Source organism: Emys orbicularis, chromosome 2 (assembly GCF_028017835.1).
Source record: "Emys orbicularis isolate rEmyOrb1 chromosome 2, rEmyOrb1.hap1, whole genome shotgun sequence".
Taxonomy (NCBI): Eukaryota; Metazoa; Chordata; order Testudines; family Emydidae; genus Emys; species Emys orbicularis.
The window spans coordinates 172,573,439-172,601,060 of NC_088684.1; the positions used below are offsets into that span (position 1 = coordinate 172,573,439).

The 27,622-nt window shown below is 42.0% G+C and overlaps 1 protein-coding gene across 1 annotated transcript; it reads left to right on the forward strand.

The window, feature by feature from the left end:
- The first annotated feature begins 1,071 nt into the window (after positions 1 to 1,071).
- On the forward strand, positions 1,072 to 6,173 carry IRX1 (iroquois homeobox 1). The gene is made up of 4 exons (XM_065399644.1): positions 1,072 to 1,332; positions 4,200 to 5,214; positions 5,694 to 5,766; positions 6,116 to 6,173. The coding sequence occupies exons 1-4, from the start codon at positions 1,072 to 1,074 to the stop codon at positions 6,171 to 6,173; spliced, it is 1,407 nt and encodes a 468-aa protein (XP_065255716.1).
- The last annotated feature ends 21,449 nt before the right edge of the window (positions 6,174 to 27,622 follow it).

Consider the following 27,622-nt stretch of genomic DNA (forward strand, 5'->3'; position numbering starts at 1 on the left):
TATTGTCACTGAATGTCACCCAGGTGGGATGAAGAGGGGGAGATCTAGTGGTATTTGTAGCTAAAGATTTCTGGGGAGAGCTGCTAGAAAAGGTTGCCCCTAAAATGAGTTTGGGGGGAGGTGGGGAAAGGAGTTGTGCTGGTTGCTATAGTTAGCATTTTTTTTAGTGGTAAATTGTTACCAGTCGCCGGGCTGCAATGCCCCCTTTCCTCCCACGCCACTCTCATTTGTTCCTGAGCCTGGCGACGACAAGGGGGACTCAGTGTTAAAGGTGGAAAAAAAACAGCAGCACAGTTGTTTTTGTTAAAAGGGGACACACTAAGGCTGCAAAACAGCAAAACCCCAATGTTGGACAACTGTAAAATCGTGTAGACAGGTTGTCATACAGCAGTGGGGGCTTTTCTGAAAGGAGCCCATTGCTAAACATTAAATACACACACACGCAAGGCGCAGCAGCACAGCAGCTGCGCGGGCGCACACACACACACACACACACATCAAGGAAAGTGGCCGAGCCGGAGCTGAACACCACGTGCTTCGCCAAGGGGGGTGGGTGAGGGGCGGGGCGGGGCTTGCTGCTCAAGTGGCTGCCAATCAAAGCATCAACTTCAAATTGTATCTGAAAGATCAGCCTAGGACCTAAGGGCAGACACATCAGTTGGAGCTCAATTGTTGATCAGATCACATCTAAGGGATTTAGGAGCGCAGAAGAGCCGAGATTTGAAGAAAGACACCCCACTGAATCCATCCACACTCCTCCTCCTCCTCCTCATCCACACCCACATTACAATACAGCTCTGACAGAAAGAAATCAGAACGAAACAGAAAATTATCAGATCGATTTTCCTCTCGCCCGGCCTGACTTCTGTAAAAAAAAGAAAGAAAAAAAAAGAGAAAAGGCACGAGGGAGAGAGACCCGAACCAGCTGGGTTTGTTCCGCCCCCCACCCCGCTCCGGCTGCTCAGTTTCCCTCCTCCTCTGCCTTTTTTTTTTCTTTTTTAAATTCCTTCCCCCCTTTTATACTTCTGCTGCTGCTGCCGCCGCCGCCGCCGCCGTGTTTGCGCCCTGGAGATGTCCTTCCCCCAGCTGGGTTACCCGCAGTATCTCAGCGCCAGCCAGGCGGTATACGGGAGCGATCGGCCCGGGGTTCTGGCTGCCGCCGCCGCTGCCGCCGCCGCTGCTGCTGCCTCAGGCCGGCCTGGGGGTGCGGAGCTGGGTAGCGGCTCGGCTGCTGTCACTTCGGTGCTGGGCATGTACGCGAGTCCCTACAGCGCCCCCAACTACAGCGCCTTCCTGCCCTACACCGCCGACCTCAGCCTCTTCTCCCAGATGGTAAGTCTCGGTCGCTGCTTCCCACACACACACCTTTCCTTCCTTTCGCCCTTCCCTCTCTCCCCTTCCCTCTCTCCGGTCTGGACAGGAACGGGACCGAAATGCTGGGGCGTTTGTCCCGCGTTTCTCCCTGGCAGTGGGGGTGGGGGAAGATCTGTGGTTGTGCCACAGAGATGGAGCCCACTTAGCAAACTGCTTGAAGCAGCAAGAACAAATGAAAGAGCCCGCGTGAGTAACTTTCTGTGCTCCCGGCAGTTGGACACTTTCTCCCTCTGCCGCTCTGCAGATCCCCAAAGGGGTGCTGCTTTCCTGCGCTCCGAGGTGCTAGTGTGTGTGTGGGATGCGATGACCGAAGACCCCAGCAGACGGGAGAGAGGGGTCTGATATGGAGAAAGTGTGTGTGCGTATGCGGGGGTGTCTCTGGGCACTGGGCTGATCGGCCGCTACTCCAGCCGGGAGCAAACTCCATATAATTTTCTTCTTGGTAGTGGATTTTCTGGGCAGGAGTCCTGTCCTTGTTGTTGGATTACCCTAGCAACTCAACTTTCCGTTTAAGAAAATTACTAATGATTTTTTGTTGTTTTTTAAACCGGCTTTAATAATATTCCTTTAACACCTTTCCGTCTGGAAATTTTATTTGACTGTGGACCTATAAACGAGTCCGTTTGTAAAAGAGAAAACAAAAAGACTAGAGAGCATTCTAAGTAGTTGGCGTATTTCCTTACTTCAGACGTTTTGCTCAAGGCTTGAAATCGCCTGTTTAGTTTCATATACTTTTTATACTTTATTTTAAGCTTCACAGATTTAATTTGCATCAAGTAAAATAGTGTATCTACACTGAAGTAGAGAAGTACATTGTCATTAATTTGTCTATAACATTTTTTTATTATTGTCCTTGGATTTGTTGCTAGAGAATTTACCCAATGACAAGCGAAACAGATCAGTTTGTTAACTAACTCCTTTTACTTGTGTTTTTTGTTGAAATATTTTCTTACTAATAGATAAAATATCTGAATTTCTGAGTGATGACGTTCTTAGGTTTCGATTTTTTTTAAACACCTCTTAACCCCCCTCCTTCTGCTTTCTCCCCTCCCCCCAGTAAGGTATAGGATGTGAATATTTATAACTATGCACACGTAAGGAATCTATTGTGCAGTTTTTTAAAAAAAAATATTATTTGAACAAGAGAAGACATTTGGAATGAGGTCATTTTATGATATAATCATTTTTACGAATCTTTTTATTATAAAACGTATTTAATATTTTACCTCTATTTTGCTAATACAGTAGAAGTTGACACAGAAGCAATGAGTGATTTGCAAGTGGCTCCTTCAAAAGAATTCCCAACAGAGATTACAGAGAAACATAATGTCAGATACAGTAATAAAAAACAACGGAATAAAGGGAGTGTAGAAAGACTACTCTGTGACAAATTATAATAAACATTACATCTGGCCTTTTAACGATGGCATTCTTTTCTTTGTGGACTGTGTATAACCCTGGCCTATGAAATTAAAATACATGGTCCTTTTCAACTGCCCGCCAAAGTTAAATCAGTTTCTTTGCAAAGACATTTGATACTTTTTGAAAATTAAAGACGTTTTGAACTTTTATTTTTCAAAACGGCTTGTATAACGTTTTGCAAATATTAAGACCATGAATATAGTCAAGCATAAATAGAGCAGGGTTGTATTGAACGGAACAAAAACAGAAATACAAGGTGGTTTCAGTATTAAAATATTTAAGAATATTCCAATTTGCTACTTGCAAAGATATCTGTATGTTTGCATACAGTGGCAATTCTTAAAATGGATGGTAATATCCTGATTTAATTTCTGGGCTTTTTATTATTTGGAAATAAAGAGGTAAAATATTATGTGACTGTCTGAACAATTTGCGATAATAATGAGGCCTAATGAGCTTGTTAGAAAGATAAAATGTTATTTACCAAAACACCTGATGGGATAATTTGACTTGCTGTGTTTTACTACTGATGATAAAAAGAATATTGATTGCAAATAAATCACCATCTCTAAACGCTCGGAAACAATTTTCTCAGATCAAAGTAAAACTTAAGAGATAAAGTAACTGCATGCATATATATCATAAGTATGAATCCGTCTCCATTCCAGCGTACAAGGGCTCTTTTCTAACCAATTAATATTTTATTGGACACGTCTGAGGTTTGTGGGTGTTTGTGAAATATTTCACATTTTAGTGTTTGCGATTCAAAATCGCATGTTACCTTTCTCGACTAATTTAACCTGTTAGCAAACTACTTTTTAACACTGATTTGGGGCTAAATAAAGATACTTCGGATTTAATTGTGACATACGCTCCTATTTTGAAAATAGGTATATTATTAATATGTGCTGATGTTAAATTTGTAAGTCTGAGGTAATCTCTCCTTTTTGCTGTGTGCTTATTTTAAATACGCAATAAAATTGACTCGTCGAGATAAATGTGAAAACATTAAATTTGCATCGTTTGATTTGATTTGCCTGGAGGTGAGGGCTCAGAGGGTTGAGGAGTGGTGGAGGTGGCGAAAATAGGTCTAACGTTTAGCAGATCCCTGTGCAGTCACTCTTCCCTTTCACCACAAGAAGGGGAGTCATTTGGGAACAGTTCTGTTCAAACTAAATGTGAATAATCTAGAATGAGGAGGCCAAAGTTTTATTGTAAAGACCCCTTGCTGTATTCTAGAGGCGTATTCATGCCCTGATATATCCCTGCCGGTGTAGTGAGGGGAAAGACGGATCTCTCTTAAGAAGGGAACAAACTGCAGCAGCAACATATTCAGCTCTGTTAGAGACATTAACAAGAGAACTCATTTTCTTTTCTTCTCTGCTTGTCTGAATGTGTTGCAGGGCTCCCAGTATGAACTGAAGGATAATCCAGGTGTCCACCCTGCTACCTTTGCTGCCCACACTGCCCCTGGCTATTACCCCTATGGACAGTTCCAATATGGGGACCCAGGGCGGCCCAAGAATGCCACCAGGGAGAGCACTAGCACTCTAAAGGCCTGGCTGAATGAGCACAGGAAGAACCCCTACCCCACCAAGGGCGAGAAGATCATGCTGGCCATCATCACCAAGATGACCCTCACCCAGGTCTCCACCTGGTTCGCCAACGCCAGAAGGAGACTCAAGAAGGAGAACAAAGTAACTTGGGGAGCAAGGAGTAAGGACCAAGAAGATGGTAACCTCTTTGGGAGTGACAACGAGGGAGACCCCGAAAAGAACGAAGACGACGAAGAAATCGACCTGGAAAGCATAGACATTGATAAAATCGATGAGAATGATGGGGAGCAGAGTAATGAAGAAGAGGAGGAGAAATCTGAGCTCCTGCGACAAAGCAGCGAAGATGAACATTTGGAAAAAGAAAAGGGTTTGTCATTGTCAGCGTCTGAAGGTCTTAAACCCAAAGACTCTTTCTCCCTGGTAAAGGAGGCCTCTGACAACAGTACACGAATCATAAACCCCAATGGACAGAATAATTTACAGGTGCCACCTCACAGCAAACCCAAGATTTGGTCTTTGGCAGAGACAGCAACCAGCCCTGATGGCGCCCTGAAGTCTTCCCCTCCTCCCCCTTCTCATTCCCAGGTTAACCACACTTCCACCCAGATTCAGCATCCGGCTTTCCTCCCTAGCCATGGACTCTACACATGCCAGATTGGCAAATTTCACAACTGGACAAATGGGGCTTTCCTCACTCAGAGTTCCCTGTTAAATGTGAGGTCTTTTTTGGGAGTAAACCACCATCATGCGCCTCATCATAACCACCATATCCAGGCCCAGCAACAGCCTTCTGTGTTATCAGCAACCCTGGGAGCCCTAAGCAGTGAAAAACCTACAGAGAGGACCAGTCCCAAACACATAGGTAATACACCAAGCAGCGATCTCCCAAAATACGGTGGAGAGCTGTTTATTTTTTTAAAAATGGGGTCAGATACAGCCTTGTTGTAACTCACTGTCTTTAACAGACTTCCACTAGTTTACTCTAGGGCTGAATTTAGCGTGTTAAATAATATGCATTAGTGTCTTTCATGTGGACTACTACCAGTCACACACCAGGCACCTCAAAATAAGTTAAAATCGTTAGGGTAGCGCTATTTAACTTATCCCCGGAGCTTTCCCTTGTTTTGTTGTTTAGTTCAAAGCCCTCGGCTTCAAAGTGATTCAACAAAACAAAAAACAAAAAAAGTGGCAAGTATAACATAAATCTGCTTTGGAATAACAAATAATCAATGAAGACAATACAAACCTGAACTGATACCTATATGTCTGCTTAGGTACATGTGTGAGTGCGCGTGAGTATGTGTTTTTCTAAGATGTTTCTTGGGTTTTCTTTTCCTACAGAAAGAGAAAATGCACCAAGGACTGAAACCCCACCCCAGCAGTTAAAATCGCCTTTCCAGCCTGTGCGTGACAAGTGAGTTATTCTTCACTGAAGGAATGTTACTTATGTGATACAGAGTATTTGAATAATAAATACTAATTATAACGACTACTCATCTTCATATTAATACATAAAACAACAAGGATAATACAGCATTTCCTGCTGTAATCCTTTCAAAAGTAGAATAACTTACAAGTGTCCATAGCCAGTTTGTAACTTTTTTGAAACTTAACAAATCTCAAATATCCTTTGGCATTTATGTCCTAGAAAAATATTTCTGTGTAGTTAGCTAATGTCAGGCAGTTATATCAACAGACAGACACCGTAGCAATGCTTTCACTCTTTTTACTGATAGATTGTTGCGTCTTTTTTCCCCCAACAGCTCTTTGGCTCAGCAAGAGGGAACACCGCGAATTTTAACAGCTCTCCCTTCTGCTTGATTAAATGGGTTGGTGAAAAAAATATTTCAGAGACTGATATAAAGGACAAAAAAAATTGAAACGATATACACGACTCCCATCAATCTCTCTTTGCAATAAGGTGGTGCAAATCCATAAAAGCGATCACACAAATCTGTAGATGGATCCCCCTTCTCCATTGTACCATTTCAGATCGTGTTACTCTAACCATTCTTGAATTATTTGTTTGGTAAATGTTTCCCATGTGTTTGTGTTTTTTCTGTATATAGAGTGATTTCAGATTGTATATAGGGCGTCAGCAAAACTTGTCTAAAACATATATTTTTGTCTAATAAACTAAATGAAATTATGAAATCTCCTCAGGTATGTATTTTGTTGTTGCAGAATTTAAATTTAAATTTAAATTAGACATCTAATCAAACGTTTACGTTTTCCTCCTAAATATTAGAGGATTTTTTTCCTTAGGTAATTGTACCTTAAAATCATCAAATAGAGACTTTACTTTACTGTTAGTGAAAGGTATATCCTATAAGCCAAGCTGCGAATTTTGTATTCCATACATGTACATTAAAAGAACTGAGTGCAATTTTTTGTTGGCTAGCTAGATGATAATTATCCTTTCAACTAGTAAGGGACAAAAATGCTCAGACACATATGATCTTCAAAAGTGTAGGTGGTTTGATTTCCAGTTACTCTATACAATTAATTTTTGAAAGTAAAAAAAGAGAGACGTTTTCTCTCACTTCGCTAACATATAACTTGACTTTAAAAATCAATTTATAAATTGGATCGCCAGTATTTAGTCCATATTTTGGGCTAAGTGGGAAAATAGTGGAATAGGAAATTGTGCTTTGATTTTTGTTCCAGTTATTCTTTAAACAACTACAGAGGAAATGTAACTTTTGAAAGATGTTTCCACTTGAGATTTAGTAAAATCTTAATAGAAAATAGGGGGAAATGAAATTGCAGCTACTGCACTTTTCCAGAGTGTGTGTTACAAGTTTCTGTGCTTTTGGTTAGAAGGAGCCAGAAGAAAAAAAGAAGCCATCCGTTTATATATGCATGGTTTAGATTGGCATTAATCTTCCAAAGACAAACCGTTAAAATTTGTAATATTTTCAGTATTTCCTTCTTTTTTTCTCCTAAAAGAGAACACGAAATGAGCATTGAGGTGCTAATAAGATACCAGATGGTTGTTGATGGTGGAAAATGGAAAGAAGCAGCTGGGAAAGTCATTAAGAAATAATGTGGTGACGCCCTATCCAAACTGAACAAACCTCAGAACAGGAGTTGTTTGAAACAAGACTAGATCTTGAAATAAAATATTAATAAAATCCCCATCAAGGTTCAGAATATTGGTGTGGGTTTAGCTGCAATATCATTGAATGCAAAGATGGTTTCTATGTAAACTACTGCTCAGAGATATGTTTACAAAGAAGTGAAGATGATTGAATTTTATTTTAAATTTGTTAAAATGGAATCATATTCTTAGAAGAACTGGCGCGGAATATGTGAGGTGACTGAAATGTATGTTGTGCCCCCCCCCCCCAGGAAAGTAATTGATTTTGACACACTTTGCAGGCTTTTAGCATACAGCCTTTTTAATGTTTTTAAAAATCCTAATCAACTCTACCTTTCTAATATTAAACTTTTCCAGTTTCAAACAAAAATAGAGCTTGATTATTTCGATAAATTGCTGAGCACTTGAACGAAGGAGATAAACAGTTAAGTATTTAATGTAAATCATCCACGTTTCTTAAACCCAATTACAGTACCAACTAACTGCTGGTATAAACTTGACCGAATTCCTGCTCAATAGCAAGTACATAGAAATAGCTGCATTGCAATGCCCGTTGTCCCCGACATACTTTCCTTGGGCCCGATGTTCCTTGATCATTCATAACATAATTACCATTGCCGTCAGTGGTAGATCATGATACTCAAGGAATGCAGGATCGGACCTCCTTTTGCTACACACGTAGCCTTCATAAACTGGCATCTTTCATTTAAAAAGCATACAATGCTGCTCTGTGAAGCTAAGCAAACAAGGTGGTGCCAAATTGGCTTGAGAGGAGAAGAGGGAGATTACTTTGCTTCATATTAACGTAAGAGGGGACTTTAATTGTTGAGAGCGGGAGGGTAGGGGGAGGTGCGCGCGCGCCTGAGCCTGCACGTTATAAGGGTTTTGGGACTGGAGACTGTGGCTTCACTTTTTTGGATCACTTGCACTTGAGCTGCCGAACTGGGTAGTCATCTTTCTTGGGAAGGCTCGCAGCGCCCTCTGTGGGTAAAAGGCAGCACAGTCACCTTCCCTGAAGCAATATCACCCAAGGGGTGGAGACAGACTTGCCCTTAGCTTTTCTAAAACAGTTTTCAAGAAGGGTGCATGTGCTTGTTTAAATACAAAAGAAACTACCCCATATCTAGATGATAAAACGAAATAATTTTATAATCATATTATGTTATAATAAAATAATAATAATAATTAATAATCACTCTGTTGCCCATCAGCAAGCTCTTTGGACATTTTTCCTTGGAGTCTCATGTCTCAATTGCAAAGTTTGTCGCAGATTATTTGTATTTACTCTTTTGCAGATTTTCTCAGGTTTTTCAATGTTTTATGAAAAGCCGGATTCCAACCTTAAAATACCGTAATATCAGTTTTTCCGCCAGAGCTGGCTCAAAGCTCGACATGGAGGTAAATCCTCACCCCTGCCCTGTGCCAGAGGTGAGAGCAGAGCTAGCACCGATCGGCATTTTCCCCAATTAAACTCGTTTCATCTACTAATGAAACAACAGCAACAAGACCGCCACATGCCCCTCCCTCCCCACACACCCTTTTCGATCGTATGCTCAACTTTCAGGACCGTTAGGGAGTTGTGTTTCACGGCAGTCTGCTGGAGTGCATTTTGGTTGCTGGGATCTTCAAACCAAACAGGCGTTCAGCTCAAACAACTTGTGCAATTCAATCCAGTTGAGTTTTTAGGATATTCCCAACGTTTACTAAAAGGAAAGTGCTTCAGTTCCGAATTAAGACCAGAAAAATAATGGAAACTGAACAAGAAAATGGTTTCTTTCTTTCTTTCTTTCTTTCTTTCTTTCTTTCTTTCTTTCTTTCTTTCTTTCTTTCTTGAAAATGAAATAAGGCTTCCGTAGGTATGTCCATAACACCTGGCACTCCTGGAGCGTAGAAGAGTTAATCTAGGTTTAATAACTTGTAGACGAATAGGTAATTTCGGGATTTTCCCCTATTGACTTTCAAAATAGTTATTTTTCTTCAAGCAAGTTTCCATTATAGTCAGTCAGCCCGTCTGTCTGTCTCTGTGTATTTGTATATTTAATTATGTCACTGGGTCTTTATGACAAAAGATCACACATCTGAAGGATCGTATATTCTCTGCGCTGTATAATATATCGATTTTGTTTGTATTCTTGTTTATCTCTGGTGCGTAGAGAATACGTGCGGCGGTATTTTTGTTTGTCGTGTAACGTTAGAATTACCCTGAAATGTTTATAGGTAGAGGAACTTTAGCAAAGGACTGTACTGCACTCTTAACGATATTTTTTAGAAACCAAATGGTTACGTCGTATGTTTAATTTATCACGTGAGTAACGCCAGAAATGATAGTTTATGCCATTTCGCTGGGAAATATTTCGCAGTTTCTGTTACATTTTTCACGTTCATAAAAATCTGAGTAGCAGATGTATATATGCGAATAATATAGTGCATGGGAGAGTATTCAAAGAAAAACAGTCTTAATTGTGCTTCAAGCTGATAAAAGCAAACTGGAAAGTGGTACTTTCCTACTTTTTCTTTCTAGTTAATATTTACGGGACCAATCCTGATACCGATGAAGTCCAATGCAAAATTTCCACTTTATTCAATGGGAGCAGGATCGGGCCCTATTTTTTTCTTTTAAGACAATCAGCAAACATCAAAACACTTTCCCTTAAAATTAAATTTCTGTATGTTTAACAATCCCTCACCTCCTTACGATAGAAAGTAATTCATTTCTCCCCTCTATTATTTATTTGGCATTTACAGACGATATCAGAAATCTAAGGTTGTAAAGAGAAAACGTTGCAAACTTTATATGACCCTGAATACAGCGACCTACCTGAAATTAATATACGTAAAGCAAACGGAATATTTGTTGGGGATTTAGCTTTTCCATAGCTACACAAAGTTACCGAACGTTCGTGTGCGTGTTTATGCCTGTGTGTATTTTTAACTCTTTTTCTAAAACAGAAGTCTGTTTAATGACTGTTTTTCAGAAAAATCGGAAAAAGGAAAGAGGAAATTCGTAGACTGGAAGTGCTTAAACTGACTCCCTCCTATATTGTGGGTCCCTTTCAGTTATTGTTACTCCTTTAACGTTTTGGTTTATTTGTGGCTGTTTGCTCAAAAACTTTGACCAGTTCCAAGCCTGCAGAAGCCAAACTGTCGCTGCCAATCTGAATTAACCCCGTTTATTGTATGTGTTTGCTAACGATAGTTCTCAGACTGGTTCTGTTTGAAGCTCCCCCTTTCTGTGCAGTGCACACACAGAAGTTGACTCCAGCGAACAGAGTCAGAGCGTTGACTGTGGTGGCGAGGGAGATTCAGCAAGAGGTCAATGTCCAGCCGTAATCATTGATCGAGTTAAGGCTCCTGGTAACTTTCATTGTGTGATCATGTTTTCCTTTTCTCACGCGCGCCGATCAATTATTCACAAGCACATTTATCTCCCCAGCAATATGGATAATTCATATTCATATCTCTGTTTTAGTGGCCTGACACTGATTAATGTAATATGCACCATGGCTCCAAGTGCAGCTCCACTCTATGAATCATGCACTATAAAGTTTCAATCGTCCTTGTAGATGAGACTATTACAAAGAGTGCAAGCCGAGAGGGCGGGGGAGGAGCTGCTCGAGAGAAAACGGCTCTTCATAGCTGTGGGCCACTGTTCCTATGTTAAACAGGCTCTTATTTAAATAACCCCACGACTGATTAGGAACAATACGGGTCCTTCATTAGTTCCGTCTGGAGGGGATCCCCACTGCTGCCGGCGGAGAATGGCCGCAGGTCCAGAGCCTTGGGCAGCCTGAATCTGCCTCATGTGCCCCTCCCTTCCCCCAGGCGCTTAGCTCCGCAGCGTTGACCTCCCCCAGCCCCTCCCGCGCCTCTCCCCGCCCCACAGCTGGCGGGAGGAGGCCGGGGGCAGACGCCGCAGGGGGAAGGCGGGTGGGCGCGGGCGGCCGTGGGCTGTGCGGTGTAGTACGGACCTGAGGGCGCGCGGCGGAGAAGCGCCTCTAGTGAGCCCCCTACAGGGCAGGGCGGGGACTGGTCCTTGACACCTCCAGCCCCGGCTGGCGGAGGGAGAGCCGCGAACAGGCCGACGTCTGACCGATTACCTGGGGCAGAGGCTTTCTGCCCGCCCCAAGCCCTGGAGGGCCGGAGCCTGAGGCTGGGGGACTCCCAGGCCCTCTGGGCTGCGCTTGTTAAAGGCGAGGGGACCCTTGTTGGTCGCAGAGCCCAGCGTGCTGCTACAGACTCCAGCCCCGCCGTGCAAGAGGCCGCTTGTGGCCAGTTAGCGGCCTCGGTCCGGCCGAGGCTTGAATGAGTTATAAAAGGCAAGGAGCGTGGCGAGCGCTTTCCCAAGGGGGCGGAGTTTGTGCCTGGCCCCTGGCGCCTGCCGCCGCAGCCCACCCACACCCGGCACTGCCACGAAGGAAAAGGCCGCGGCTCCCTGCGCGCTCGCTAACCAGCCAGAGAGCTCTGGCGGGGCCCGAGTAAAACCCGGCTGGATTGGGCCATAAGTAAATGCCTGATCTGGAGACCGACCACACGACATTACAACTGTAGGCCCTGGTGTCCACCGTGTGTGCCTGCTTAGTCCAGCATGTAGCTGCGGGAGCGTTGTACCTAAGGAGAGAAGGTGGGGTTAAATAGAGACCCAGCCATGGACACAGCACAAGAAGCAGTTTCCAATTTTCTTTAAAACATTCTCAAATGTTCTTAAAAGGTGAGGTGTAAAGAATGGCTCTAGCTGGCCCAGGGTTGTTGGATGGACGTTGGGCGCACACAGTGCAAACAGCCGCGAGAAAGGAGTAATGAGTAATAAATGGCTTGCAAAAGGATTTGTCGAATTTGAGTCTCCACGTACATTTTCCCCCTGGTTTGAGTTCAGGGCCAAGGTTGATTTAGTCCCATGGCCACCTCCTGCTTAAACCCTGCATTTTGTGCTAACTGCCTCCCATCAGGCCAAAGTCAAAATGTCGAACAAAACCTAGCGGGGACATAATACATAAATAAAATAATAATAATAGTATCTTAGGAATCATAAAAGCCATACAGCATAACAAATTAACTTTTCACCACGAATAACATTCTCAATCATTTTAGTTTCCTTAATCAGGCTATGGATGATGTATCCCCATAAATGTGAAAAACATCAGGTTTGTGTGGATTTGTAGCAACTTTGAGTCCTTTTTCTTTATATAAGGAAGGGCAGTTGAGGTCATATGGCATTGAACTATCCTGCTAACCATTTTTGCTCTCAGAGGCACTACACTATGTCAGTTTTCAGGTTGCAAAGTTTTACATTTATGCAGTAAATTTTACCTGGACCTAACAAATCAAGTAAAACGCTGGAACACGTAGTAAATGTGGCATGTGTGACATGCTTTCCAGTGAAAAGGTACAGAAATGACTTTGGGCTAGGTTGGTGTTCCCAATTGTGTAGTGCCCCCATGCAGTTTCGTTCATAGCTTGCCCATAAAACCAGCCATGTGTACAGGAATCACTGAAAACGTACCAGGAGACTGAAAACACCATAGAAATAGGTATTCAAAAATTTAAGGCTTAGAAAATATGAGCTCTTAAAAGTAAATGATGTACTCCTGTAAGGAATTAATTTACTTGAATTCCCTCATCATCATTAATATTGTTTTTGGCTCTCCTTTTGTATATATGAAGAGCATACATGCATGGGTGTTTGTAAAAACAGAACGTGGAAATTAAAGCATTTATCTGATTTTACTTACTTTAATTAGCATTTCAGACATCCTTTATGTTTGATATCGAAACTTGTTTCCCTGCATGTTTAATGCGGTATCAAAAGAATACAACAAACTGCTTGTTTAGTTTAACAATGAAAACTCAAGACACACTGAGTTCCATGTAGTGCTTCTCTTAAGAGATTAGAAAACACTGAAGCAAACTTCATGCAGAATTAAAGGCGAGTTTTAAACGTAACATTTATTTTTATTCTAGATTTATGGCTGACCCATAGATAATGAAAGGTTTTATTTTGAGTTGTTGGCCCCACACAATACATTGTCCTTTGTTGCTGTACAAGTGGCGCTTTCCCTGTGCTGTCTACGGTTCAAATACAATGAAACAATCCATTTATTTTGTTGGCGAATTGCAGCACAAAGTGAGGTGGTCAGTGTTGAAAGTTTATCACTGTCTTGTCCCTTTGGCAGAGGCAGAGCATTCACACACCCTCTGCCCCAGTACACAAATGTCAGGCTTTTTGCAGGCTGCTGTTTTCCTTTTGAAGATGCCGATGGTGTCTCTGATCCACTAATCCATTTATCCAGTTTCATGAGTGCATTGGCTGAATACGTACACAATAGTCTTGCCCAGCTGGAAACAACAAGTCAGTGAGTCCAAGCGGCACACCCACCAATGCCTGATCCCACTTTCAGCTGAGACTTTGGTACTTGCCTCAAAAAACAAAATGATGTGCTTACACTGAGATCTTCCCCTCCTTTTTAAACAGAAGTGTTATTTCCCCTCTATAACATGTCCCCGCTGTCACATGCTGGAGGCTTATATTATTTTCATGATATTCGACGGTGCCAATGAGGTTTGAAGCATGCTTGAGAAAAAATTGCTTCGGGGACTCTGCAAACAAGTGCATATTAAAGAAGCTGGTCAGTTTCAGCCCAGGGGAAGATGTGAGGGAACTGGCTTCTATTTGTGTTTACTGTTCCTCCGTTATTTGTTAGATTTTTTTATTACATTTTAAAAGTATGTTTAATGACAAGGGTTATTGGTAATAACAGAATGTTTGAAAATATTAAATACATTTGCGAGCTTGTGCAAGAAAGAACTTAAAAGGTGGTCGGCGCGCAGAATGTTAAAAAGATCTCACAATGAAGTGATTAACATTTTTATGAATAAAATTAATCACGCATTAACTCTGCAGCTCAATACATCTGAATGCCAAATGTTGCACAGCAGCCCTTTTCCCTAAACCCAAGAATTTTGGACGTATTATTGACCCACATCAAATACTCATCTATTAGGACTGGCAGTGTATTTATGAGAGACATTTTAATAATGTGCATTTAAATTTGAGGCAAGCAAGTAAATGGGGGTGGGGGATAAATCCTGGGATTTTTCTTTTTGTGTGTGTACTGTTAGGCACATAAAACATGTTAGGCAAACTGTCAAGAGCGGCAAGTGATAGGAGAAAAAGAGAAGTTTATGTACAACTCAGAGAAACAAATAGCAAAGTCACTATAGTAAACTGTGTTCAGAGCATTATGCTTAGCATTCGTTGGCGCTTATTAGTGCTTTCATTGTTTTGGGCAAAGCTTATTAGGTTGTAAAATGGAAACTTACCCATTATAAAAATTTCCACTATGTCAGATAATAAAATGTGATTTCTCTTCTTCTGTTCTCTCTCCTCTCACCCAATCTCTTACCACTGTGGTTTTGGGATTATTCCAGCAGGCTGTACAAAGGGAAGCAAAGGCATCTGAAGTGTCACTCTACAGCTGTGGCAAAGTAACAGAATTTCCATTTTGTTGATGCTCCCAGCACATGTGTGCAGCAGAAGGTGATATCAAAGGAGCCGTTCTTCCTCAGTTCTGCACATTATTTTTCACTGCTGTGGCGAATCTCTCTGAGCTCCGTGAACCAATAAAACAACGGTCCCTGTTTGAGTTGATATATTAATATTTACTGAGGATTTGCAAGGTCGGGGCTAAATGTCAGCAGATTGCTGGGGCAGTACTATGGGGAATAATTAAACAAATCTCAGAGCAGTTCAGCCTCCTAACATCTTTATTAATCTTTTTGAAACAGTACACTGAAATATTGCTTTCCCAACCTTAGTGAAGATTCTGGAGAAGTTTAAGAATAAAATCCTGGCTTGGAAGTATTTGTTTTTGACAGTTTCTTGGCCCCCTCACTGGCAGATGTTAGTTAGTTGGGAAGGCTATGATGTGTGAATTATCTCCAAGCTGTTGGGATTCTCACCTGCCTTTCTATCAAATTAATCTTGACCAATCTGCCAAGCACAATAATATTGCTACTATAAATTGACACCCAGATTAGCCTAGTTAAGGATTAGCCACTTGGCTGCAAAAAAGTAGTGGGGGACCCCAATTCAATATGCATGTCTTCCTTAACTTGATTATAGCCAGAACTTTAGTACAACTTAGACAATTCTCTTTAATAAGCTTCATAATTAGTGTTGGGATGCCTCATTACAAGTCATTGCCTGTAGCAGTCCTAGGCCAAACAGCCCTTCTCAATCTGATTTATTTTTTTTATCAGGCAGCAGGAGCTGTCTAGAGCTTTTTGTTTGTATAATGGGGACTTGCATTAAGCCCCCAGTGTAAAAATACCACAAGGAAATTAATTGCTTCTGTGCAGATTCACCACAGATGTGTTCTGTTGTGGGGAATGGTATATTTCTGACATTGCTCTACTGCTGTGAGCTGTGTAAAAATAATAAAATAAATTGAAAAGCTACCAATGCAAACATATTAGCATCAGTATAGATTCCTTATGGCATAACTGAAAACAAGAGATTCAAAAAGTGTATCATATGCCTTCAAGAGTCTCTTTGTTTTTTTGTTTTTTTTGTTTTTAATATGTAGGGCTGCCTCCTCTGCCTCTTTTCTTTTACTGTACAGTATGTGTAAAAAAAAAAAAAAAAAAAAAAAGTATTAAAGCTCACTAATAAAATGCACATGGTCACAAATTCTGTTTGGTAGTGGTTGATAGATGTGATACTTAAAATAACACACACTAGGAGTGTGGTGACTCAACGCAATAAGAAGGCTGACACACAAAGCTGCCCTCAAGGTCAGTGGTTTGTTATCTATCACTGTTGGTCAGGCTGTGAATCACAGCTGCAAGTTTTAGCAAGTTAAGGGGAGGAGGAGTATTAGAGGGCTTGCCCTGTGGAAAAGAAAAGCTGAGCTGGTGGTTTGTCAGCCATGTCCAAACATCACCTTGCAGCTTCTGGGTAATGCCCATTCCCCTGTCACTAAAGCAGAGCTGGAAAGTGCCTTGATCTAGAAAGATACTCTGCTCTGATTTGCTTGCTAGAAATCAGGTGGAAAGGGGTAGGGTATGCAAGACCACTACTGCAGAGACTTGTAGTGAGAAACAAACAGCACTGCCCTCCATTTATTTGTTTCAGTCTGTTTAATCTCCTTTCTTCTTACTCTAGTTTTGACTTTGGGTTCATTCCTCTAGTGTAAATGCATCCACCTAATGCCGTCTCTCTTAATAACTCTTCATTAAAATTGGCCTGCATAACTATTACAATAATGGAACACATATTTAGAACACATGATAAGGATATGTTACTGTGCATTTTGGTGGTAAGAATTACTTGCATTGTTCCCATGCAGTTAGGAAGGAAGAAGGTCTGTATCTATCAGTTTAAAAGGTAAAAAAACAAAACAAAAAACCCAGCATTCAGCCTAGTTAGAAAAGCAAATAGAGCAGTAGCAGGTGTAATAAAGCAGTTCCAATAATGAACCTCCCAGGCTGAATTGGATAGGTACATGCCACAGGGAAAGTTCAAGGGCATAGTTAGTCTTATATACATAGGCATAGTGAACCCTGAAACCCTTTTCAGACATTAATAAATACATACCATTATCATAAATTTAAGGTTCTCAGAAACACATATGTTATTAAAGGTGATAGTGGGGAACTTGGGAATTACCAAGCCAGATCAGCCCAGTGGTCCATGTAGTCTAATACCCTTTCTGGGACAGAGGCCAGTACCGATGCTTCAGAAGAAGGGACAAGAAATTCAGCAGTAGGCATCTATTGCGTAACGTCCATTAGAGGCAATGTCTTCCTAGTTCCCATAAGTGACAGGTTGAGTCTACCATTATAAGGCCTTAAAAATAATGTTTTGTTCATATGTATGTATGCTTTGTATTCAAGAATATCAAGGAGCAAACATTAGCAGATTCACAATCCTAAGTGAAAGAAGGAAGGTAATATGTATTTGTATAACAGTCCTTGGTCACACTGAGCAAGGGTCTGTGCAAAGTAAGAGACAGTTCCTGTCCTGGGCAGCTTACAATCTCAACAGACAAGACAGACAAAAGATGTAAGAAAGAAAGTATTATTATTCCTATTTTACAGATGTAGAACTGGAGCAAAGAGATTAAATGATTTGCCCAGGATTATATAGGAATTCTGTGTCAGGGATGAGAATTGACCCATTTTACTTAATTTCAGAGGTAAAATGATTTTCCAAGGCCACAGAGTGAATCAGTGCCAGAGCCAGATTTAGTGCCCAGGTTTACTGACTCACAGTCCCATACTTAGTTCATTAGGCCCTCCTATTCCAAAGTAATTTAGACCAGAATTTTCAAACATGGGCCCCTAAAAGTTAAGCAACTAAATCCTTATTTATCCATATAAGTAAAAATGGCTTGATGATCACAGATGCTGAGCACTCAGAGCTCCCATTTACTCCCTTTGAAGTCAGTGGAACCACTTGCACAAGAAAAGGTTACTCATTGAAGTAAAGCTTTGCTGGGTTTGGTCTGAAGATTCAGATTTTCAAAAATAGGAGCCTTAAATTGAGACTTGGATGCTCAACACTTTGGAAAATTAGGCTGCATAGTTCTGTGCCTGAATATGAATTTAGGAGACTAAATTTAGTTTCCTATTCTTGAAAATTATGGCCTATATCTATCTAATAAAAATCTTAAGTCCAGATTAAGGATGAAATCATAACTAACATTATTTTATAAACAGCCATTTTTTGTGATCTGCTTTGTAGAAAAAGAAAGCCTCTCAAATTCTGTGCAAATTAACTTATTTTGCTACTCTGCATAAATATGCATCCAAACAAATTTTGTAAGATAATTAACAAATGGTTGAAAACTTATACCAGAAATATTAAACCTTGGAAAATACTGTTTTGTAAGAGAAATTAAAATACTTGTATCTGTACATCACTATATATAGTGTTGCTGTTACCTGAGGTTTGCTGAACTGAAAACTATGGTAACTAGTCTTTGTTTTTCAGGTGGCTTTAAGACATAAATCAATGGAAACACGGCTCCTCCATCTGATAAATGATTGGTACACACAAGAGTGCTTTCACACAAAAATCCTTGTTTTTATCGAGTCTAAAGCACACATGTAAAATAACAATAGTCCAGAGCACCCCAGATATAGTTACCCAAAGTCTGAGATGGTGTTGTGTGGTCAATAGCAGGGTTCTGGTGATCAGCCTTCCTCCCAGCCACTGGGAAATTGAGTGTCAGTCTCCTAGCTTGTCGGAAACCTCTCAGAACTTCTCCAAATTGCACACTCTAACTAATATCTTTTATAGATTGATCAAAACAAAGCACATAATTCATAGTAACCTCTGATGGGCTAATAATTTCCCTAGCAACAGCAAAAACTCATAACTCTCCTTATCAGCAAAGCAACTCTCAGCAAGAAACTTATGGTCACAGATACACAGATCCAAGGTGAGCTACCCACACTCTCTCCCATTCTCATAATCTTTCACTTTATATATCCTTATTAGCAACACTGCAGTGGTGCAGCTGTTTTGTCTGCTTAGGAAAGGACCAAATTATTCTTGACTATGTGGTGTTCTCGCATCCAATTAATGGTGGCTGTGTACACAAAATGACTGCTGTAATGTCAAGTCCAGTTCTCTCGTAACATTGCCAGTATTTTTATGGAGTAAAAGGGAATCAGGTCATTAAAGGAATTGTGATTCTAGTCTAGCTTCCCTCTTTATAGAAGTGTACTTAGCCAGGTACAAATTCTACTCTTTCTCCATCAGTGATTTCACTGGTGACTCCCCAAGTATTAGCAAAGAAAAAAAGAAGAGAGGAGGAGGGAGGGGGAAAACCCCCCACCCACTACTAACTATCCTTTTTTTAAATTTGTATGATCTCCTATAGATTTTATTCTTAGATGTTGGATCTTGTCCCAATACCTTATGTTCCTCTATCAAAAACATACCTGTTTCTTTCTTGGTTTTCAATGCTATCAACCTTAGACCATTATTTTAATGTGTCTTTAAAAGTATTCAGTTCTTATCTTTCAGTGATAATGCAGTTAAACGCTAAAGAGTTATGAAACAGTGGATTATGAAGAAGTGGTACTAATATTAACAATTGCAGCCCATTTCTAGGCATCTGGGACTTTCCCATCCAATCACCAAGATCTTGGAGATCTTCTAATTTTGCTTAGTTGAATGATAATTATCAAGAAAGCAAGGAATGTGTGTGTATGTAGGGCCTGGGGAAACTGTTCCCTCAGGACCTACTAATGAGGACCCATTTATGGGTTTGAGTTAATGCATATGGACAGGATATAAAGGGGATGGCTTGTGGTGGTGCTAGGAGATACACATCATCCCTACAAACTACATGGTGAATCCACGAGGAAGCTAATGAAGCTAGATCTTGTATTAACTTTTGTGTGTCTCCTAACTCTGCATAGAGATAGCACTAAGGTCTGTGCAGAAGAAAACTCTCTGTAATGGTCACACACAGCCCATGGTGGGGCATGAACAGGCCCACAAAAACCTCTCATGTCCAGCCTTCTCCAAATCCCTATGTGGGCTACGTGCGTTCTCAGGAAGGGGAGAAAGGACTCTGCTCTGCCCAATAGTTCCTTCCCCTTTCCTGGCCCCACCAAAGCCCCAGGCCACAAACCAGGGTGTGTATGTTTTCCACTTTCCTAGTTCCTCATCAAGTTTGCCTTCTGTTTTTTAAAAAAGAGTACTGAAAAATATTGGTCTGCCATTGATTGATTCTTACCAGCTTCCTTAAGAAAATAGTTAATTTCCAGATTGTGAAACCAGTCCTATAGGGCATGAAAGGGGCTAGACCACTGTGATGTGAGTGAATAATTGAATATTTTTGCTAAATAAAAGACACATAACATAATGACCTGGTAGCCTACTGGAAACCTTGTAGGCTACTGGAAACTTCTGTATCTGCAGAGGGCACTTAAACAGTCTTGCCATTTTTGATAGATTCTGCAATTTCTAGCAGCATCAACCAATATACAGATAGACTCTACCATTTCCAGTGCTATTCTCTTTCAGAAGTGAAGAACTTTATAAGTACACTCACCTGTATATTATTGTGGTGGATGCAGAACGTTCAAGGTGTTCTTCAGTTGTGAGCTCATAGTGTTTCACCTGTTTGGTTGGTGTAGGCACACAAATCAGTCAATGAGCTTATTTGCCTTTTGGTTATCAGTCCACCATAATCAGTGTGGTTTTGTTCCAGCCACTATTAGTCATGTGAGTGAAATTCTGAATCAGCTACTCACAGGAGTAGTCCCCTTGGCTTCCAGTTGTACTCACATTAATTTGGGTGGCAGAATCAGTCCCATTTTGTGTTTAAGTAGCTGTAAATCCTAAAGACGGGGAATTAGTATTTTTAGGTTGCCAGTGGGGATGCCTATGGAATGAAAGGAGCATCATATTTCCAGTGCAGAAGCCATGCTTTGTACCATTTCATATCGTTTTTGGTAAATGCTATCAGTGGGAACAATGATCTTGTGTATATTTCAGGCTACAGGCAGGACTTGTAAGAATCTTATTTAATTATGTGATATATTAATGTTATATTGATTAAGTTATTGCCTGTAAATCCTGTTGCTTAATAAAGCTGCAGTCATTTTGCAATAAAGTTGTGTTTGCAGTCAATTAATGGGTGTCTGGGGGCAATGGACTGACTATGAAGTGGGGGTACTGGTGTTAAGTAACCTATAAGAAAGAGTGGTACTAGGACTGAAAGTAGAAAACCAGGAAAACATAAAGGTTTGGATTAAATAAAAAGGAAAAAAAATATTTTTAGCACTTCAGGCTCCACATTAGGTACATTGATTCACAGTTTTCTTTAAGGTCCAACAAAAAAGCAGCATTGTGTGAAGCATATGTACATGAATACAGGGGAGGATAATATTTGATTTAAAAAATACAAGTAAACTATAACTGCCAATATTGAGACCATGTGAAGGCAAAGGAACAAAGCATACTTTCATTGCTAATCATGTTAACATCAAAGTTTGAAGAGTACATTCGCCTATTCAGAGGAAATGCCATCACACTTCTGACGATCACATCTGCCACTAATATCATCCGGCATGTGGTCAGGTCTCTGTTCTGACTTTTATCTCTCTACCAAAATTTCATGTGATTTTAACATCTGATGTTGAATTCAGGTCACTACAAAATAAGTACAACTTTTATTCCTTTTCCACTTTCATGATGTGTCCAAGATGTGCATTTTAAAATAAAAGTATGTAATATGAAATAAATATTAAAATATTTCTCTGTGGTCTTTTTGTTTTATTAAGGCGCCTTAGCAATCATTGGCATATATCTATATAAAATGCATAAGTCTGATTCATCATTGAAATACTCAGGTTTTAGGCTAGAAAAAAAAAACACATAGAACTAGAGTAGTGCAATCAGGCCTCGTACATTTCTAACTCAAACAGAGATGCTGTCTTTCACCCAAACCAAAATCATTTACAAATCTATTATATGATTTCTTGAAGAATTTTTTCCTTAAGTCTGACTGATGACTAGAGCCCTGTGCGGAAACAAAATTTGTGTCCACACCCGATCCGCTATCCGCAAACATGGTCCGTGGATATCCTCAGTTATAAAGCGGATATCCGCAGATTTGCATGGCTCTACTTATGACAACAAAATATACTCTAGAATTCATAGTCATTACTCTTCAGTAGTGCCTGTAATGCCAAATGTTTCTCTTTTTTGGTGGGGAGAGATTGAGCCCTAGGCACAGTATCAGGATCTACAGCTGAGATTTTAAAAATGAATGCCTAAGGTTGGGCCTATAAATCCATGTTTAGGAGCTGCTGGGTGCTCAGCACTTTTAAAATTGGGACATCTAAATAGGTGCATAAATATGGACCCAGAATCTGACTTTAGGCTCTCAATTTGAAAATCTTAGTTTATAGGTCTAATTGTTGTTAGGCAGATAGTGATCATGAAATAAATATTATAGCAAAAATATACAAATTCTTTCCTATATGTGTCAATATAGCACTCATCTTCGGGTTAGAAAGTGATAGGTTCAAGTCCCAAAGTTGACTTGGAGAGTCTTGCATTTACATAGAGGAGTTAATCTTCAGTGGAGATGCTAAACCTGTGTCCCCTATGTCTATCTATGAAGGTTCATTAGGTGGAAGCCCATGGAATTTTTCAAAATAATAAGGGGATAAGTCTGGTGTTTTGGTCAACATTTCCTTTCAGTAACAACCGGTAATAATGAACAAAGGTTGTGTATGTTTTAGTTTTTGCTAAGTGTACTGTGGTTGATATGTTAACTTACAGAGGCACTGTAATATCAATCCAATTCATTGTAAAGAACTTTTGGATATGTTTGGAAGTAGAAAATACACTGAATTGCCTTCACTGGCTCCTAGTGCTTTTTGAATCAAATTCACTCTCCTTGTTTTCACCTTCAAGACCCTCCACATCTTAGCTGCTTCCTATATTATTAATTATAACCATTAGCTGAAAGCCCATGCTGTCATAGGGGTGTAATTCACAAAGTCAAAATGGCTGAGAACTTAAAAATTGGATGGTAACAGACTGCGAATACCAGCGATGATTGAACCTGGCGCTATTCTGAGCTCTCAGCCATGCTTGTAGTTGTTTCCGTTGTTTCACACTGACTCAACAGACATTCTAGGCTTCAGAGTGACAGACACACAGATAGGTAACAATTCTAGAATCTTATTGTATGAATTATTATTTGTACTGCAATAATGCCTAGGTGCCCCAGTCATGATCCAAACCCATTGTGCTAGGTGCGGTATAACAAAAGAATTGTCCATGATCCAAAGGATTTACAATCTGCTTTCATTGTCTCATGCCCTCTTTGCTTAGCAAATCCTCTGCAACTTATTTTTTGGTGGTTTCTTCTGCTGTTCCTTCCTCACTGCACCTCCTCTTCCATGTATCAATATAGACTCACATGACCATGGCTCACAGAGGCGTACACCCTCTGTCTCAGTTGTGGGCATTTTCTCACACATCACAGAACTATGAAAAACAAAACAAAACAACAAAATTTACTATAGTGATTTTTTTGAAAAGACATTTTCTATTGGAAAAAATGTTTTGAAGGGAAATTTTTGACAAGCTTTAAAGATAAGTTAACAGCTTCCAGACACATTAAGGCCCTTTTCACATAGGGAGCAAAAATCTTGGGGTATGTCTACACTACGAAATTAGGTCGAATTTATAGAAGCCGTTTTTTTAGAAATCGTTTTTATACAGTCGATTGTGTGTGTCCCCACATAAAATGCTCTAAGTGCATTAAGTGGGCAGACTGTGTCCACAGTACTGAGGCTAGCATTGACTTCCGGAGCGTTGCACTGTGGGTAGCTATCCCACATTTCCCGCAGTCTCCGCAGCCCATTGGAATTCTGGGTTGAGATCCCAATGCCTGATGAGCCAAAAACAGTGTCGCGGGGGATTCTGGGTACATGTCGTCAGGCCCCACCCCATCCGTGAGAGAAACAGCAGACAATCGTTTCGTGCCTTTTTTCCTGGGTTACCTGTGCAGACGACATACCACGGCAAGCATGGAGCCCGCTCAGCTCAGCTCATCGTCACCATATGTCATCTGGGTGTCGGCAGATGTGGTACTGCATTGCTACACAGCAGCAGCTAATTGCCTTTTGGCAGTAGATGGTGTATTATGATTGGTATCCATCGTCGTCGTACTCCTCAGTGAGTTCGGTCAGAGGCGCCTGGGCAGACATGTTTTGTCTCCTGGAGACTCAGTCCTGCTGGCAGTCCTATTGCACCGTCTTGACGATGATGGCTAGCAATCGTAATGCAGCATCTTCTGCCAAGCACCCAGAAGATGCCGATGGCTATCAGTCATGCTGCACCGTCTGCTGCTAGCCTAAGATGTAAAAGATAGATGGACCAGATTTGTTCTGTATTCATTTGCTTCCCCCTCCCTCCGTGAAATCAACGGCCTGCTAAACCCAGGGTTTTGAGTTCAATCTTTGGGGGGGTCATTCTGTGTGACAGTTGTTTGTGTTTCTCCCTGATGCACAGCTACCTTTGTTGATTTTAATTCCCTGTAAGCCATGTCATCAGTCACCCCACCCTCCCTCCGTCAGACAATAGTTTCATGGCTTTTTTGAGCCCAGACGCCATAGCACTGGGATCATGGAGCCCGCTCAGATCACCGCGGCAATTATGAGCACTATGAACACCACACGCATTATCCTGGAGTATATGCAGAGCCAGAACCTGCCAAGGCAAAACCAGGCGAGGAGGCGACTGCAGCGCGGCGACGAGAGTGATGAAGAAATAGACATGGACATAGGCCTCTCAGAAAGTACGGGCCCCAGCAATGTGCAAATCATGGTGTTAATGGGGCAGGTTCATGCCGTGGAATGCTGATTCTGGGCCCGGGAAACAAGCACAGACTGGTGGGACCGCATCGTGTTGCAGGTGTGGGACGATTCCCAGTGGCTGCGAAACTTTCGCATGCGTAAGGGCACTTTCATGGAACTTTGTGACTTGCTTTCCCCTGCCCTGAAGCACCAGAATACCAAGATGAGAGCAGCCCTCACAGTTGAGAAGCGAGTGGCGATAGCCCTGTGGAAGCTTGCAACGCCAGACAGCTACCGGTCAGTCGGGAATCAATTTGGAGTGGGCAAATCTACTGTGGGGGCTGCTGTGATCCAAGTAGCCAACGCAATCAAAGACCTGCTGGTATCAAGTAGTGACTCTGGGAAACGTGCAGGTCATAGTGGATGGCTTTGCTGCAATGGGATTCCCTAACTGTGGTGGGGCGATAGACGGAACCCATATCCCTATCTTGGCACCGGAGCACCAAGTCAGCGAGTACATAAACCGAAAAGGGTACTTTTCAATGCTGCTGCAAGCACTGGTGGACCACAAGGGACGTTTCACTAACATCAACGTCGGATGGCAGGGAAAGGTACATGATGCTCGCGTCTTCAGGAACTCTGGTCTGTTTCAAAAGCTGCAGGAAGGGACTTTCTTCCCGGACCAGAAAATAACCACTGGGGATGTTGAAATGCCTATCATTATCCTTGGGGACCCAGTCTACCCCTTAATGCCATGGCTCATGAAGCTGTACACAGGCAGCCTGGACAGTAGTCAGGACCTGTTCAACTATAGGCTGAGCAAGTGCAGAATGGTGGTAGAATGTGCATTTGGATGTTTAAAAGCGCGCTGGCGCAGTTTACTGACTTGGATAGACCTCAGCAAAACCAATATTCCCACTGTTATTACTGCTTGCTGTGCGCTCCACAATATCTGTGAGAGTAAGGGGGAGACATTTATGGCGGGGTGGGAGGCTGAAGCACATTGCCTGGCCGCTGATTACGCGCAGCCAGACACCAGGGCGGTTAGAAGAGTACAGCAGGGCACGGTGCCCATCAGAGAAGCTTTGAAAACCAGTTTTGTGACTGGCCAGGCTACGGTGTGAAACTTCTGTTTCTTTCTCCTTATTGAACCCCCCCCTCCCCGGTTCACTCTACTTCCCTGTAAGCTAACCACTCTCCCCTCCCCCCTTCGAGCACCACTTGCAGAGGCAATAAAGTCATTGTTACTTCACATTCATGCATTCTTTATTGATTCATTGCACAAATAGGGGGATAACTGCCAAGGTAGCCCAGGAGTGGTGGGGGAGGAGGGAAGCACCGGGTGGGGTGGGGGAGGAGGGAAGGACAAGGACACACTGCACTTTAAAACTTTAACACTTTTTGAAGGCCAGCCTTCTGTTGCTTGGGCAATCCTCTGGGGTGGAGTGGCTGGGTGGCCGGAGGCCCCCCCACCGCGTTCTTGGGCGTCTGGGTGAGGAGGCTATGGAACTTGGGGAGGAGGGCTGTTGGTTACACAGGGGCTGTAGCGGCGGTCTCTGCTCCTGCTGCCTTTCCTGCAGCTCAACCATACGCTGGAGCATATCAGTTTGATGCTCCAGCAGTCGGAGCATTGACTCTTGCCTTCTGTCAGCAATCTGACGCCACCTATCCTCTTCAGCCCGCCACTTGCTTTCTTCAGCCCGTGATTCAGCCGGCCACCTCTTCTCTCGTTCATATTGTGCTTTTCTGCACTCTGACATTGTCTGCCTCCACGCATTCTGTTGTGCTCTGTTAGCATGGGAGGACATCTGGAGCTCCGAGAACATATCATCCCGAGTGTGCCTTTTTCTCCTTCTAATCTTCACTAGCCTCTGCGAAGGAGAAACATTTGCAGCTGGTGGAGGAAAAGGGAGAGGTGGTTAAAAAGACTCATTTTAGAGAACAATGGGTACACTCTTTCACGTTAAATTTTGCTGTTCACATTACACAGCACATGTGCTTTCGTTACAAGGTCACATTTTTCCTTTTATATTGAGGGCCTGCCGGTTTGGTGTGAGAGATCACTCACGCAGTGCCAGGCAACAGAATTCGGCTTGTATGCAGCCATGGTAAGCCACAGTCTTTTGGCTTTTTTAACCTTCATAACATGTGGGAATGGTTTCAAACAGCAGCACCCTCATTTCCCATACCAAGTGGCCGTTGGGTTGGCCATTTAAAATGGGTTTGCAATGTAAAAGGAGGGGCTGCGGTTTCCGGGTTAACATGCAGCAAAAACCCAACTAACCCCACCCCACACACACTCAATTCTCTGGGATGATCACTTCACCCCTCCCCCTCACCGCGTGGCTAACAGCCGGGAATATTTCTGTTCAGCTGAGCAGGAACAGGAACCTCTGAATGTCCCCTTAATAAAATTACCCCATTTGAACCAGGTGACCGTGAATGATATCACTCTCCTGAGGATAACAAAGAGAGATAAGGAATGGATGTTGTCTGCATGCCAGCAAACACCGGGACCATACGCTGCCATGCTTTGTTATTCAATGATTCCAGACTATGTGCTACTGGCCTGGCATGGTAAAGTGTCCTACCATGGTGGACAGAATAAGGCAGCCCTCCCTAGAAACCCTTTGCAAAGGCTTTGGGAGTACATCAAGGAGAGCTTTCTGGAGATGTCCCTGGAGGATTTCCGCTCCATCCCCATACACGTTAACAGACTTTTCCAGTAGCTGCACTGGCCGCGAATGCCAGGGCAAATTAATCAGTAATCATTAAACACGCTTGCTTTTAAACCATGTATAATATTTACAAAGGTACACTCACCAGAGGTGCCTTG